This window comes from Anastrepha obliqua, chromosome 3 (genome assembly GCF_027943255.1).
Source record: "Anastrepha obliqua isolate idAnaObli1 chromosome 3, idAnaObli1_1.0, whole genome shotgun sequence".
Classification (NCBI taxonomy): Eukaryota; Metazoa; Arthropoda; class Insecta; order Diptera; family Tephritidae; genus Anastrepha; species Anastrepha obliqua.
This window is the reverse complement of record NC_072894.1, coordinates 143377799-143393559: the sequence shown is the minus strand read 5'-3', so window position 1 is coordinate 143393559 and position 15761 is coordinate 143377799. Positions and strand designations below refer to the sequence as shown.

Below are 15761 nucleotides of genomic sequence, written 5' to 3'. Positions count from 1 at the left end.
AACAACAGTGCTTCGAAAATTGGTTCAAGCAAATGAATTTTCATACATTACAAATTTTAAAAATTTTGAGTGAAAATTATGGTATAAATATTTTTGAAATGTAATATCTTAAAATCTCGCCATTGGCATTTTCGAAACAAAAGTGACCAATTAATCATTCCCCCGTCCACTTATCATCAACTAATAAGTCTCAATTATTGCATAGGCAAAGTCACCGCCGCAAATTTACACAAATATTTAAAACATCGAAGAAGTAAAGGTATTTATTTAAATTTATATTGCATTCCTCTTTAGTATATATTTATATTACATATAGGAAGTTTTACATAACAGATATATTATATTTAGGGTATTCTAAATGGCACAACTATCGCTTCCTTATGATCGACTCGCAAATCTAGTAAAGCTCCATGACCTTTACTTAAAAAACTTGATATCTGAAATAAAAAAAGAATTTAACAGATGCAATTATTTATTTATTTCTATTCATCTATAGAAAGAATCTTACAGACTACCAAATAAAATAAAGACTTTAAATAAAATTAACTTAACAGAGATTTCCACATTTATATAAAACTGGAAGCCAGTGTACATTTAAGTGCAAAACGTTCCATAAACCACTTTTCTATTCACTGGTACACTACTGCACACATTTAAAGAAATAAGATTTAAAATAGATTAAATAGCCGGGCAGATTTCAAACATCAACTTCATTGAGCTCTATCTAATTTTTCTAATCTGATACGAAATTGTAAAAAGAAAAAAGGTATTATAAATATCGTACAGTTTTTATGATAAAAGGAATTTGTAGCGGGTTTGAAACGACAGCCAACTATTTTTAACTGTATCAACTATTTTTAACAAGTCATATGACTTGTACAGTACCTTGAGAACCCTCTAAATATATTTTCATCCGTTTAATGAATTATGCAACAATCATGCAAAAATATTGAGTATGGGAATAAGTTTCCGTCCTTTCTTAGCCAAAGTTACGAATTTTAACAATTATTTATTATTTAAACAATTAATTAATGATATTATGTTAAGTATGTGCCATTGGAAACTACAACTTTACTCCATCTTTCAGGCAGCATACGGATTCCTCTGACAAAAAATTCGAGTTCTTTTGACTTGATCCATTCATTGAGGCAGTTTGCGATGCTCTCGTAAGAAGTGAACCGCTCTCCAATAAAAGCTGACTGCATTGATCGGAACAGATGGTAATCCGAAGGAGCAATGTCTGGGGAATACGGCGGGTAGGGAAAGATTTCCCAATTCAGTCCCTCTAAATATTTCTGGACCAATTTTGCAACCTTGGACCTGGCGTTGTCATGCAGCAAAACAGTTTGTCATGCCTACCGTCCCATTCCGGCCGCTGCAGTCGGTAACGATTGCCAGTGATCATAAAAATGACACCCTTTTGATGCCCCTAGATGCTCAACAGAGCCTTTGAGACATTAATATTTTTTTCGCTGTCGATGGACTTGGTTCACCTAGCAGGCTCCAAAATTTTCGACGCTTATGGTTATCATAATAGATCCATTTTTCATCGCCAGTAACGATGCGATGCAGAAAACCTTTTCTTTTCTGCCGTTAAAGAAACATCTCACACGTCACCAAAAATCCCTCGATATCCCTCTACTTCAATTGATGTGGCACCCACTTTCCTGCTTTCTGGACCGTTCCCATCGCGTGCAAACGTTTGCTGACGGTTGATCTGCCAACATCCCACTCTTTAGATATATCATCAAGGGTTCGACATTCGTCTTCATCCGATAATTATTGTAGTTGAGTATATTCGAATTTTTTCGGTGCCCCTTCGAGATCTTTATCACTCACGTCGAAATTGCCACTTTGGAAGCGTCGAAACCACTCTTTACAAGTTGTATTTGATGGAGCGTGATTACCGTAAATATTGATCAATATACCACACGTTTCAGCTGTTCTTTTATTTAAAAGGTAATAATGAAACCTGACTTCCCGCAAATGCTGTTTTTTCGGGACAAACGTAGACATTTTTGACGTCAAATATAGTAAAAATGGATATTTACCCTTCAAACGAATGTCAACTACTGTGATCGAGACTACATATATATACCTTCAAACCACAAGTATATTACTAGAGCGAACACAAAAATATGTATGTATGAATATGTACACCTGGATTCCAATCCAAGTTATAACTATTTTTTTCATATTTCAATTTTTTTACGCTTTTATATTTCTAATATACATTCATTCTACAACAAAAGCCATATAACTGAAAGTTCCAAACGTTGTACCAAATTTGGCAAATTTCAAAAACAAAAGAAAGCATCAAAAATCCAATATATTTCAGAATTCTTACTACAAATTCTGGGTATGCAATTCTATTGCCCATTCAATATTATTAACGCAGGATTAAAGTAGCTGAAAATTCTCGTTGATTTTGGCAATTTTTTTCACTGATATGTTGAACATTTTCTTCTATACAACACTTCCGACTCCATGCTTATACTTCATATTCGTTCTGTCTATTAAAAGCATGACCGGCAAAATTCAAACTTAGAGTTCCGTTACAAATAAAATTAAATCCTGTGAAATAGGTGTATGTTTTCGCAATACGCGTTGCGCAATTTGTTAGTTTTTTGAAAAATTTAGAAAGCGTACGTTGTTGACATCTCCAAGTGGGAACGCCAGAAATAAAATCGACCACATCTGCGTGAGCAGCAAATGGAGGACCTTCTTAATGGATGTGAGGAACAAGCGTGGAGCGGATTTTGATAGTGATCATGAGTTGATCATAGCCAAATTCTGAATTAAATTGAATTCAAAAAGAGTTGAAAGAGCGTCTACAACATAACACCAGCAAACTGCTCAACACCAATATAAAAACTCAATACGATTCTGAACTAAACGCAATATTGACCAATAGCGGTGATGCTTCCTGGGAGCAGATAAGCAGCACGATAAAGCAAGTCGCATTGGGCAATCCTTAAATTTAGGAATAAAAAGAACCATCGATATCAAATAATACAAGGTCTACCATCAATAACAGAAACACACCAAACATTCACATGTTTAATAATAACGCAATAACCGTAAAATATAGAGAAGCGGCAAAAAAGTAAGGAAGCCAGCCAGACTTGACAAAATAACTCACTATAAAAACCTGGCTACAGCCGCAAAAGAAGCCTCAGGTGCGAACAACATAAGAGAACTTCACCATATTATTCACAGTCTCACCCAACACAAACTCAATTCTTAACAACCGATTAAAAGCAAAAGCGGGGAACTACTAGCCAAAGCCGTCCATCAACTACACCGGTGGAGAGAACATTTCGAGCTTATCTCCAACCCATATCAGTAAGCCTAACTCGGTAATATCCAGACTCACTCCCAGCATAAACGAAATTAAAATTGCAATTCGTGCTGCATCGCTGCAGCCTAGGACAGCGAGATGTCACGGTCAAAAGGCATTGCGGTTATGCTGCGACCTTCAGAAATGCAGCAACTGGAAAGGCATCACGCTGCTCAATAAAATAGTCGCAACTATTATTCTGGAATACTTCAACCGCTCGAACTGTCACTACGTGATGAACAAGCGGCCTTCCGTCCCCACCAGAGCTGCGTAGGCAAAGCGAATACTCTCAGGATAATTATTGAACAATCCAATCCTTTGAAAGGAACACTTCACTTTCTATGGTGTTCATCGATTTTCAGAAGGCTTTTGATACCGTCAAGCGCGCAGCAATATGGTCTTTTCTGGGAAAAAAGAGATTCCTACAAAAATTGTGCAGATCATAAGGGCACTCTATCATAATGCGGAGCTAACAGTTCCCCACATGACCTGGACTACGCGGTCTATATTTGCCTGCTTTCGCACAGAAATTTCGATATGCAGGCCAAAATCGATATTCTAGTCAATGCTGCACGAAACGTTGGCCCGGAAATAAACAGCGAGAAAACGGTAGAGACGCGACTCCATAATACAAATCTCAACAATATTGTAATCGAGTGAGAAGCGGTGGAGTATGTTGAAATTGACATGTCTGGCTGGGAACATCATTTGTTCAAAAGCGGCAAGATGAATTCATAGGGTTAGGCCAGAGATTTATTGCGCTCCAAAGTGTTTATTATAACCCAACCTAGTTAAGACTACGGAGCACTTTTATATACATATAATCTCCTGCTAGCTCTCAGTGGGCTGAATCAAAATATCACCGAAAACGAGGTCGCCGATGCGTTAGCCAGAGATTGGATTGAAGTTTAAATTCTGTAAATATTTTAATATTTTTATCGTTCCGGATTTGAATCTGCCACAATCAGATAGTTCGCTTGAAACATATTTGGTTTTTGGCTGTTCACAACGCGATTAAGGGGGTCTTCTGGTCTCCAGCGAAAAAAAAATCGATTTTTTTTTTTTTGCATAATTTTGTTGTATGTGTATGCGAGAATACGCCACAGAAAGGATTTTTTGAAAATCGCATTTTTTCACATTTTAACGCGTTTCCCCGAAAATCGTGTTTTTTAAGCATTTTGGTCACACTTTTCATAGTAGTTATACTCCGATTTCAATGGTTTTGGTCTTAAAAGGTTCGGAAAACTTACCGCTAAGTTTCCCCGTGTACGATTTTTGAAATTTTTTTTCATTCCATTTTTATAACCTTTTAAAGTTCAAAAAATGAGCAAAAAAAAATTTTTTTTGCAAATTGTTGCATAACTTTTGAAAAAAATTTAAAAAAAAAATCTGTCACGGGAAAACTTAACCAGGGCAACTCTCAAGACAACGCATATCTAATTTTTGCTTTCTGATTACCCAGGTGGAAAAACCGTGGCCAAAATGGAGACCTGTTTCGTTTGGAGGTGGACGTCTTCAGCGCCATTTCAAGGTCGCGGGTGTTAATTTTTTTCAAAGTCAAAACCATTTTTTAAAAGCCAAGACATGTACCTTTAAAATAAAAAAAAAATTTTTTTTAAATATTCACAGGATTTGTCACAATCAATCCCAAAAAAACCCTTCATTTCAGGGCCTCGAGACCAGAAGACCCCCTTAAACTAATTTTTCCTCAATTTAAATAACTTGGTATTTTTACCGGATCAACCAGAAATATGCACCTTCATATATACCAAAATTATTTGCAAAATTCAAAGTTATGAGAAATTTCTTTATTTATTATGAGAAATATGGGAATAAATAAACTAAAAAATGAAAACAATGAACAAAAGTAAGTGGCCACGTTACCTGCAACATATCATCCGGAGAATTCGTCATACACAATTGATCATCTGCATTTGGGATATCTTTAAGGAGTCCTAGTAACAATTAGATAAGGAAAATTACTTGTAAACATTCATTGGTAATTGGCATTGAACGGGAAAACATTGGCAATACAAAGCACTTTCCAAAGTTTAAAAATTGGTAGAAAATGCTGATTATATTTTACAATTTACATTTGCTTTGAAGCGCACTTTGTATCTTGATTTCAGAAATGTATAATTTATAACTAAAATGTACCTGAAACTCCTTTTCCAGGGGGCTGAATATTGTTCCATTGGTGTTGCAAGCGTTGAGAATATAACTTTATTCTATCATTATACTCCTCGTTTTCAAGATTATGTAAATCCATAGCGCCCACATCGATCATATTCCTATGAAAATTAAACAAATTACTACTTAAATTAATGGTTCTAAATCATTTTAAGCCAGAACTTTCGAACCTTACTAAAGGATTTTCTTGTGTTTATGGATGAGTAGAAATGCATTTGGCTCATCTGAATATGATTTAAAAATTAACGCAATTAAAAGTAACGTATGTCATTGCTGGCAGTCTTTGTAGGGGGAACAACGCAGAGGCCTTCGTGGACTTTGTGCCGTAACTGCAAGACTGTCGGAAGTGCGACTATTCCTCCCCGTGGTGGCCACTGGAAACAGGATACCCCAGCACGGTCATGTCTCTGTTGAGGTCCTGGCTAATATAGTCGGGCGGGAAGAGTAAACTTCCTTCCTTGTTCCAAGGTGGAACAGCGTACGCCGAGGGATGATTGGCTAGTGGGTGATCTAGTCGCTAGTATGCGGACTTGGGGCGCCCTGGCGAGGCCCCATTTCAAAAATGCCTTCCTGCGCTACCGGGGCACTGGCGTAGGTGACCGATATACCCCTTTACTCGTGGGAACAAAAATGAATACCAATCACAATAAAACAAAAAATGGCGGAAGCGGCCAAGAAGGCTTCAACCAAGAGGCTAACAAAAAACCTCAAAAAACAGAGACGGTCATGCCTCAACAGGAAGAGGCCACCATGCCTCAAACTAATAAGCCACATATAAAGATGTAACAACAGGAGTCAGGTTGGCAGTACTTGCTAGGGACTACCCTAATAAGGTACTGACGACCGAACAAATGGACTCCATCCAACAACTTCTGTTGAACAAAATACTGGCGGAGAAAAACAAGGCCACAAAACCAGCGTTCTCAGGCACTACTTACAAGGCAGGATACCTTGTCCTACACTGTAAGGAGAGCACATCGGCAGAATGGGTCAAGGCGGCCATTTCAAATGCGTCGACGTGGAAGGGTGCAACACTGTGGGCCACAGAGGAATCCAAAATTCCTCACTCTCGGGTCGCAGGGGGGAAATCAGAGGTCCACAATCAAACCCTCATAATTGGATGCGACGCAAACTCCCACAATGTGGCATGGGGTAGCACAAATACAAATAACAGAGGTGAGTAACTCCTTGAATTTTTATTACTTAGTAACATAACAGAAGTAAACAGGGGTAATAAACCCACTTTTGTAAACGCAATACGACAAGCGGTACTCGATTTAACTCTAATTACTAACAAATCTTTGAATATGATCAGTAACTGGAGAGTCTCGGATGAGGACTCAACGTCTGACCACAAACACATACTCTTTGACTTAAATGGGGTGGTAAAGTTTTCCACAATTTACCGAAGCCCAAAAACAGCAAACTGGAAAAGATACAATGAATGTCTTTCAGCTAAGCTTAATAACAGCGTAAGCAAAACAACATCAACAGAGGAGCTAGAAAAGGCAATAACAGACATGACTGACTCAATTATAGCCTCATACCAAGACTGTTGTCCACTAAAAATGGAATCCTCCACGAAGAGGGTCCCCTGGTGGAACAACGAACGAGGAAACTATTCAACACTGCGAAGAAAACAAATAAATGGGACGAGTATAGGAAATCCCTGACTAACTATAACAAAGAACTAAGGGAGTCCAAACGAAACTCTTGGAAAAACTTCTGCGAGGATCTTAAAGATACTCCAGCAACAGCCAGAATTCAAAAATCACTATCCAAAGGCGACTCAAGTCCCATAGGCACACTAAAAGGTCCAAACAGAACTATTACCAACATATTCTTAGAACCACTAGAGCTTCTTCTAAAGACTCACTTCCCAGATTGTAAAAGTCATGACTTATCAATCGACAATAGTCTAGACATGGTAACACCATCAACGGAGATCGACGATCTCATTTGTCAACAAAATCATAAATTTTGAAAGGGTAGAGTGGGCAATTAACTCCTTTAAACCCTTTAAATCACCAGGCCCGGATGGAATATTCCCAGCACTTCTATCCAAAGGCACTGTGGAACTGATCCGAGTCATGGTGAAAATCTTCAGAGCTAATCTAATATTGGAATACATTCCAAAGATATGGAGGAAAGTGAAGGCAATATTTATTCCTATGGGAGGTAACAAACCCCCTGATTCTCCAAAATCTTACAGACCAATCAGTCTATCGTCGTTCATGTTAAAGACAATGGAAAAACTACTTGAATACCATCTAAGAGAAGAAGTAATCTTCAAAAAACCCCTCCATAAGCTGCGATTTGCTTACCAAAAAGGGAAATCCACAGTCACAGCACTGCACACACTCGTTGTCAATATAGAAAAGGCTCTAAATCAAAAAGAAATAGCGGTGCAAACCCTATACTAACATTGGATAAGCCAAATACTTAATCAGAGGATTATTAAAGCCTCGTTAGGCCAAGCTGAACTTAATGTAACAACAGTAAAGTTTTGTCCGCAAGGAGGAGTTCTTTCTCCACTACTATGGTCCCTACTAGTTGATGACTTGGTGCAGCTCCTAAACAATAAGGGATTTATAACCATTGGTTATGCAGATGACATATCTGCTATAATAAAAGGCAATCATGAAAGGACACTAACAGACTTAATGTAAATAGCCTTGAACGCAACATGGGGGTGTAAAAAGGAGGAGCTGTCGATCAACCCTAACAAAACCACAATTATTCCCTTCACAAGAAAAAGAAAGTTGGAGTTTCCTATATTGAAAATAAATGAAACAGTGATAGAACTAAAGGAAGAGGTCAAGTATCTAGGTTTAACCTTAAATAAAAATCTCACTTGGGAGTCACATATAAATAAATAACAAAAAGGGCACATCTTTGTGGACAACCAAACAATTACTAGGGAGATCCTGGGGCCTCATCCCTAGTATGGCCCTCTGGATATACACCCAAATGGTTAGACCAATCATACTGTATGGGGCACTGGTATTGTGGAGCAAATCTATTCAAAAAACAGCGATAACCAAATTGGAAAAAGTACATCACAGGGGCTATGAGAACTACCTCAACAGCTGGCATGGAAGCACTCCTTAATCTCCCACCACTTCATATAGCAATCCAAGAGGAAGCAGCTACGCAAGCACTCATGCTACACATGAAAGAAAATTTCAAATTAGGCAACCTCACCGGTCACCTAAGTATCCTAAATAAAATCAAAAACAGCATAAGCATGGCTCAAGTTTCAGACCACATTGACCCAACCCTCTGTTTCACAAAAGGATACACAGTTACCTTTCCTGAGGGGATCGAGTGGAAAACAAACCCAAAATGGATGAATGATGATTCACAAAAATGGTACACTAATGGATCAAAAACACCTTTTGGTGTAGGAGCAGGAGTAGTGGGGCCCAGAATCCACAAATCATTCACTCTCACCAGGGACACCACCATCTTCCAAGCGGAATTATACGCAATAATGGAAACAGCAAACATCATGCATTTACAAATAAAAAACGTCGCGCAAGAGCCAAATGCTTGTCATACATAAGAAATATTCGTATATGTAACACATACGTCCTTCTCTTGAACCAAAGGGCAAGAATATTATGTTTAATTTAAATGCTAGATGTATATATAATATAGGTTCTTATATAAAATGAAGTAGCAATGGGTAAAAACCAGGGTACCAAGCGAAAGTGAGAAAACGAACCCAGGTAAGCATTCCGATATTTTCGCTAACTGGAGTCCGCAGCATCTTACTAGGTTGTTCAATAAATTTTGCGGTTGGATATGAAAAACACGTCAAAAACACTAGTCTACGAGTGGTATAAGAGGGCCGAAAGTCGTGGAAGATTTTCCGCGATCTGGTCGCCCATCAATATCTTTAACAGATGAAAACGTCGACAAAGTCAAGAAAATGGTGCTGGAAAACCATCATTTAAGTTTGAGGGAGGTAGCTCGTGACCTTAGCATGAGTCGCGTGGCTGCTCGACTCGTTCCAAGAGAGTTGAATGTCTTTCAAAACATTTATCGGAAGAAGGTGGCTGAAGGCATGCTTCAGCAAGTGAATTCGGATCCAACGGTTATCCAGCGCATCATAACAGGTAATGAGACGTGGGTACATTAGTTTAACATGCAAACCAGTCAACACGCGGCTGAATGGCGCCATCCAAATGATTCGAAACCCAAAAAACCACGTCAAAGTCGGTAAAAAGTGAGTCATGCTACTCGTTTTCTTTGATTATCACGGTGTTGTGCACTCGGAATTGATTCCAAATGGTTCTACGGTAAATAGAGAATATTATTTGGAAGTTATGCGACATTTGAGAGAGAATGTGCGTAGGAAGGCCCAATTTGTGGAAAGAAATTTCATAGATCTTGCACCATGTTAACACACCGTCTAACAAGGCTCATATTGAGAACACTTTCTTGACCAAAGACTCGACAAATATCATCGAACAACCACCGTATTCACCGGATGTAGCCACACCTTTTCTTTTCCCAATACTTGCATTGCCACTCCGCGGCCGCCTCTTTGAATCGATAGAGGTCATTAAGAAGAATTCGGTGAAGGAGCTGAAGGAGGTCTAAATTTCGTTCAGTTTGGTTAGGGGTTTTCGAGACACAAACACAATGCTCGCAATTTATTTATTTTTACTTCATTCTACCGAAAATTATCCTACAGATTACTTAAATAAATATTGTGGGGGGGCCATCAACACAATTAAATCATGAAAAGCCATTAGCCCTGGTGGACTTAACATGCATTCCCATGGCAGCCGGTTCTACATTACGGACCTTAGAATGTCAAGGTATAGCTGTCCGGTCAGGCGATGCCGAGCTTGAAATCTTTATTATTTACATACCCCCTATCACCTGCTGCCCGGCAGGATATCACCCTGATATTGTTGCGCTCATCAGGGGTGAAAACCGATTGGTAGTAGGTGTCTTTAATGCGCATCACGATCTTTGGCCCTCAAACCTACCAAATGATCGTAGGGGACATCAATTTGCAGAGCAGATAGACGACTCGACATTCAGCACTGTGAACGACGACACCCCCACCAGGGTAGTGGGCAATTGCAGCAGCTCGCCTGACATCACAATTGCTAGCGCCGGTCTGATAAATAGCATAACCTGGCGACCTATGCTATCGCTTGCATCAGACCACTTGCCCATTATCATCTCGATCGAGAAAGCTGACGACTTTGACCTACACAAGCGGATCAAATGGGAAGAGCACTTGAAGACCTGCAACTTTACCTCTGGTGCACCGTAAGGTCCCTGTCGAACCCGACGAAGCACGACGATAAGGTGGATATCACCTTCAACGGTTGTACTTCGTCGGATCCGAAGAGATGCAGCCGGCAATTCATTCTACATACTCCGACCGACAGACCCAAACGCAGTGCCACCAAATGGCTGCACAAAGTGACATACAACAGTGCGCCACTTCCTTTCTTCAGCGATGAGGTTCAGGGGGCCATCAACCATATGAAACCATCCAAAGCCATTGGCCCCGATGGACTGACATGGAAATTTGTGCAGCCGTCTGGTGGCACGACTCTTGGATCTGCCGGACCGGCCGGAGAATGCAATATGAATTGCCGGCTAAAGTAGCTCGGGCATCTCTTCGCGTCCGACGAAGTGCAGCCGTTGAAGAAGATATCCACCATGTAGTTGTACTTAGTCGGGTTCGACAGGGACCTTACGTGGGCCAGAGCCTACTCACACCAGAGGTTAAGTTCTGGCATCTTCAATTGCTCTTGCAAATACTCCAAATTTTGGCCTGCGGCGCTTTTTTGATTTCAAATATACATACATATTCCAAAAGAAATATTTTTACAAATACTGAAAATTTGGAATAAAAATCGCGCAAAATTTAGTCCAAATTTTCGCCTGCGGCGCTTTTTTTATTTCAAATATACATACATATTACAAAAAAAATATTTTTACAAATACTCAAAATTTGGCGCTTTTTTAATTTCGAATACACATACATATTACAAAAAAAAAAATATTTTTAACAAAATAAAAAATATTTTTACAAATTACTGAAAATCGCGCGATTTTTATTCCAAATTTTCACCTGCGGCGCTTTTTTTTGGAATATACGTACATGTTAAAGAAAAAAAATTTTTAAATAGTGAAATAGTGCAAAATCGCACAATTTTTTAGCCCAAATTTTTGCCAGCGCTATGTATACATTTTTTATTTTTTAATTTTTAAACACCCCCACCTCCTCCGCCCCCCATTAAAATATATCGTGGTAGTAATCCTAAGTACATTTCAAAAATTAAATTTTACAAAACAAAAATAAAAAACTTGACTTCAACGAAGCAGAAAAAGTTTCGGGCCACATGAAAACGGGGATTCCCCACAGTATGTAGTGGTACGAGTATATTCATATCTAATAACGGTTTTATTTTAGTTTGTAATTGATTTTGCTGTGACTACATTACTTTGGAGTTATTCTAAAGTTTTTGTGTACAAGAAATAGCGACCGCCCTAAAAACTAAAGAAATGAGTGTTGGGGAGGGAAAAATTATCCTGAAACTTAGAAATGAAGGCAAATCTTTCCGCGAAACTGGGCAAATCATAGGAAGAAGTCAATTTCTGTGCAGTATGTCGTGCTACGTTCTGGTCCACCCAGCAAGGTGACCGTACGTGAAAAATTAACCATATTGCAATCAGGGAAAAATAATCCTCGAATTACGGCTTCTCAAATATGTAAACACATTTAAAATTCCTTTGACAAGCATTTGCACGACAATACTGTACGTAAAATACTTATTCTATTGTCGGCTGAAAGCAAATATTGCATATTTGCCATTAAAGGAAGAAAACTAGTGTAGTGTAAGAGCGGTACTGCACTCGAAAAAGAAAATCTTGCACCAACTGTGAAGCATGGCAAAGGAGGTGTGATGGTCTGCGGGTGTATGGCGGCGCAAGGAGTTGGCAAACTTGGTTTTATAGAGTCAACACTAGATCAATTTTCTTATATAAATATTTTAAAGACTATCAAGATGCAAAGCATTCAACAGTTGGAGATTGGTGATGATTTCTGGTTTCAGTATGATAAGGATCCCAAGCATTCGGCATATAACGTTGTTCTTATGGTTGTTGTAGCAGTTACTTTGCCCTATCAGTGTAGTGTAATCACCGGTCGTCTTCATCTAGCTCATCTAACGAGAAGGAGAGGTGTGTTAGATGAGTGGGTTTGATGGAGCATGTGAAAAGGTGGTTAGTGTCGTGCCTTCACATGCTGGACATTAGTATGTTAACCTGCTACAGTATCCAGAACGTAATTGTGGCAATGTTACACGGCACTCTCGAGGAAGTTGGAGCTCTTCTTCTGCGATTGGTGGTGGTTGGACTCCGATAACGGCATTCGGGGTCGGGAGCTTAAGAAGGTGGTGAGAGTCTCCCGATGAATGTCGTTTATGGCCTGTCTGTACACTCTCCGATCCAGTAAGTGTCTGTTTGTTTTGTCTAGAATCCCGTCCGCGTAGTTGAGGAAATGCCTCCTGATGTGCCTCGGAGGTGGCTCAGGTTCGAGTAGGTGTCTGCAGGGTTAGGCCTACGGCAACACACTAGCAGAAACTGTTTACTGAGCGGTTTGTTATGCTCCTTAACAGGCAGCATAAGGGCCTCATTCATTATGTAAATGTTGCATAGGTGACATCAGAAGGTATCCTGTCACGGTCCTTAAAGCAGTGTTTTAGCCGGTCTGAACCTTCGTCCAATGCGAATCACTGGTTCCAGCGACAGACACTGCTTTAAAAGTCGACAGCAACATTTCCTTGTCTTTGCCACAAGTGCTGCCGGCGAGCGACTTGAGAACCTTGTTGCGATTCTGTACTGTTGCAATAGCGGTTGTATGTGCTGAGAAGGAGAGTGAGCTATCAAAGGTAACTCCCAAAAGTTTGGGATTGTTAACCGCCGGAATTTGCGTGTCGTCGACTTTTACCTGAAGTTACAGTTTGACTTTGTCCAGGTGGTGAAAAGGGTCGCTGTGGATTTAGTGGGGAAAGTTGTAAGTTCCTCGCAGTGAAGAAGCGAGAAAGGCTGGTGAGGTAGTCGTTTACCTTGGAGCATAGGCCATCAATGTCATTGCCCGACGCCATTATCGTGCAGTCGTCGGCGTATGAGACCAGGGAGACTCCTCTGGTGGCTGGGGGAGTTTCGAGACATAGGAATTGAAAAGCAAGGGTGAAAAGACACCAGCCTGCGGAACTCCATGCTTTTTTTCCTCTGTTTGGATGTTTGGTCTCGAAATATCACCGACGAATGACAGCCACTCAGGTAGTTCGCGGTCCACCTTTGTTTGTTTGTTTGTTAACAGTAACAGCCCGCCAGTGTCGGGAATATAACCGGTCGTCTTCCTCTAGCTCATCTAAAGGTAGGCCCAGGAAACATGCTATTTCGACGGGTTGGGTCCAGAGGGAGAGGGGTGTTAGAGTAGTCGGTTTTAGGGGCATGTGAAATGATGGTTAGTGTTAGGTATTTGTAAAAATATTTGTTTTTGTAATATATATGTATATTTGAAATCAAAAAAGCGCCGCACGCGAAAATTTGCGCGATTTTTATTCCACATTTTCAGTATTTGTAAAAATATTTGTTTTTGTAATCTATATGTATATTTGAAACCAAAAAAGAGCCACAGGCGAGAATTTGGACTATAAATCGCGCGATTTTTATTCCAAAATTTCAGTATTTGTAAAAATGTTTGTTTTTGTAATATATATAAATATTTGAAATCAAAAAAGCGCCCCTATATATAATAAATATAATAATAAAAGAATTGTTCCCTTTTGGTTGACTGGGTTCTTCTTATTTCGCTTTGTTCTTCTCTCCGTTCGTTTGCTAGTTCGTTCCTCACATTTATTCCGCACGGTATTACAAACAGTTAGAACAACATTTGTAATAATAGAATTTTAATAGAATTTGGAGTATTATTTAGTAAATATAGCTTTAAATCGAATCTTAATGTAATAAAGAATGTTTATAAGTGATTTTGTTACTTTTCTGTGTTTGTATTTAAGTGAAATAAGCGTCTGTAATAGGGCATTTTTTCAAGCTTATGCAAAAAAAATGCATTTTTAACGTTAAATATTGCTATTAATTCTTAATTTTAATTTATAAAAAGTAATATAAATCAAAAGGCTTATATAGTGACTACATTTGCTTGTTATAATTTTTAAATTCGGTCCACGCACTTAGACATTATAAGCAAATATATCGTGGTAGAAATGGAAAGCACAGCCGTGCAGGCTTTTAATATTGTTTTAATTCTACCGTATTTTGCAACGGGCACCCATTTTATACTTTGAGCAATAACCAAGCAAACTATCAACTAAGGTTATCCGAGGTCGATTGGGTTATTATGAAGATCAACAGCGAACCCAGTTATTCTCTTATTTATGTTTTTATAGCTGTTTAATTTTGTTTTGACTTACATGGCTGTACTTTGCACCAGGCGACATAATGCATTTTCATCTTTTTTGGGTAATGACTGAGCAAACTCACTACTTAGGTTGTCCGAGTTAGCTTGTCTTAGGGCTGGGCTGTTATGAACTGCAGGGTCAGCCAGCAAGTATGTCCGTTCACTTGGCTCATAGTTAAACTGCCAAAAGTTTCCCTGATTATTGAACCAAATATATATTGATAAAAACCAACCTGGTTACCGATATCTTCAGAACAATGTAAACATCCACAAAACGTATTTAAGCAGTTCCAAACAGGACGCAGATATTCCATTTCACAAATTATAAGTTTCTTCTATAATGTTATTGATACAAATAACAATAGACGCTGTTGTATCGATATATTTTTTAATTGTCAATCGAGCATTGTTCTAAATAACTTCATACAGCTAAATCTTCATAAGGGCCTCTTTACACAGGGAAACATTTGGAAGGCAAACATTTTGTTCCATGTGCAGGACAGCCGCAGTAGAGAGAAGGAAATTTGTTTCCCGTACTGACAGATTTCGAGAGAGAAAAAGTAGATAATCTACTTATATGTGAACGTATTATAATCGACCGTGTTTTGAAAAAAAATATATATATGTATATTTACACAGGGGCATCCCAAATTCTAAAACTGAAAACCACACCACACGCTTAGGAAGGTTATAGTTTTCAAGTTATTTGATTTCAATGTCTGGTTATTAAACACCTTAAAAATAAAAAATATAAAGTACCATAGAATA

The 15761-nt window shown here is 38.8% G+C and overlaps 1 protein-coding gene across 1 annotated transcript; it reads right to left on the bottom strand.

Moving 5' to 3' along the window:
- Positions 1-236: 236 nt before the first annotated feature.
- LOC129242712 (uncharacterized) lies at positions 237-15378 on the bottom strand. Its single transcript, XM_054879509.1, has 5 exons — positions 15227-15378; positions 15007-15173; positions 5498-5631; positions 5225-5295; positions 237-437 (listed from the first exon to the last, which is right to left on the bottom strand). Exons 1-5 carry the CDS (start codon positions 15305-15307, stop codon positions 345-347), a joined length of 546 nt encoding a protein of 181 aa, XP_054735484.1. The 5' UTR covers positions 15308-15378; the 3' UTR covers positions 237-344.
- Between the last annotated feature and the right edge of the window lie 383 nt (positions 15379-15761).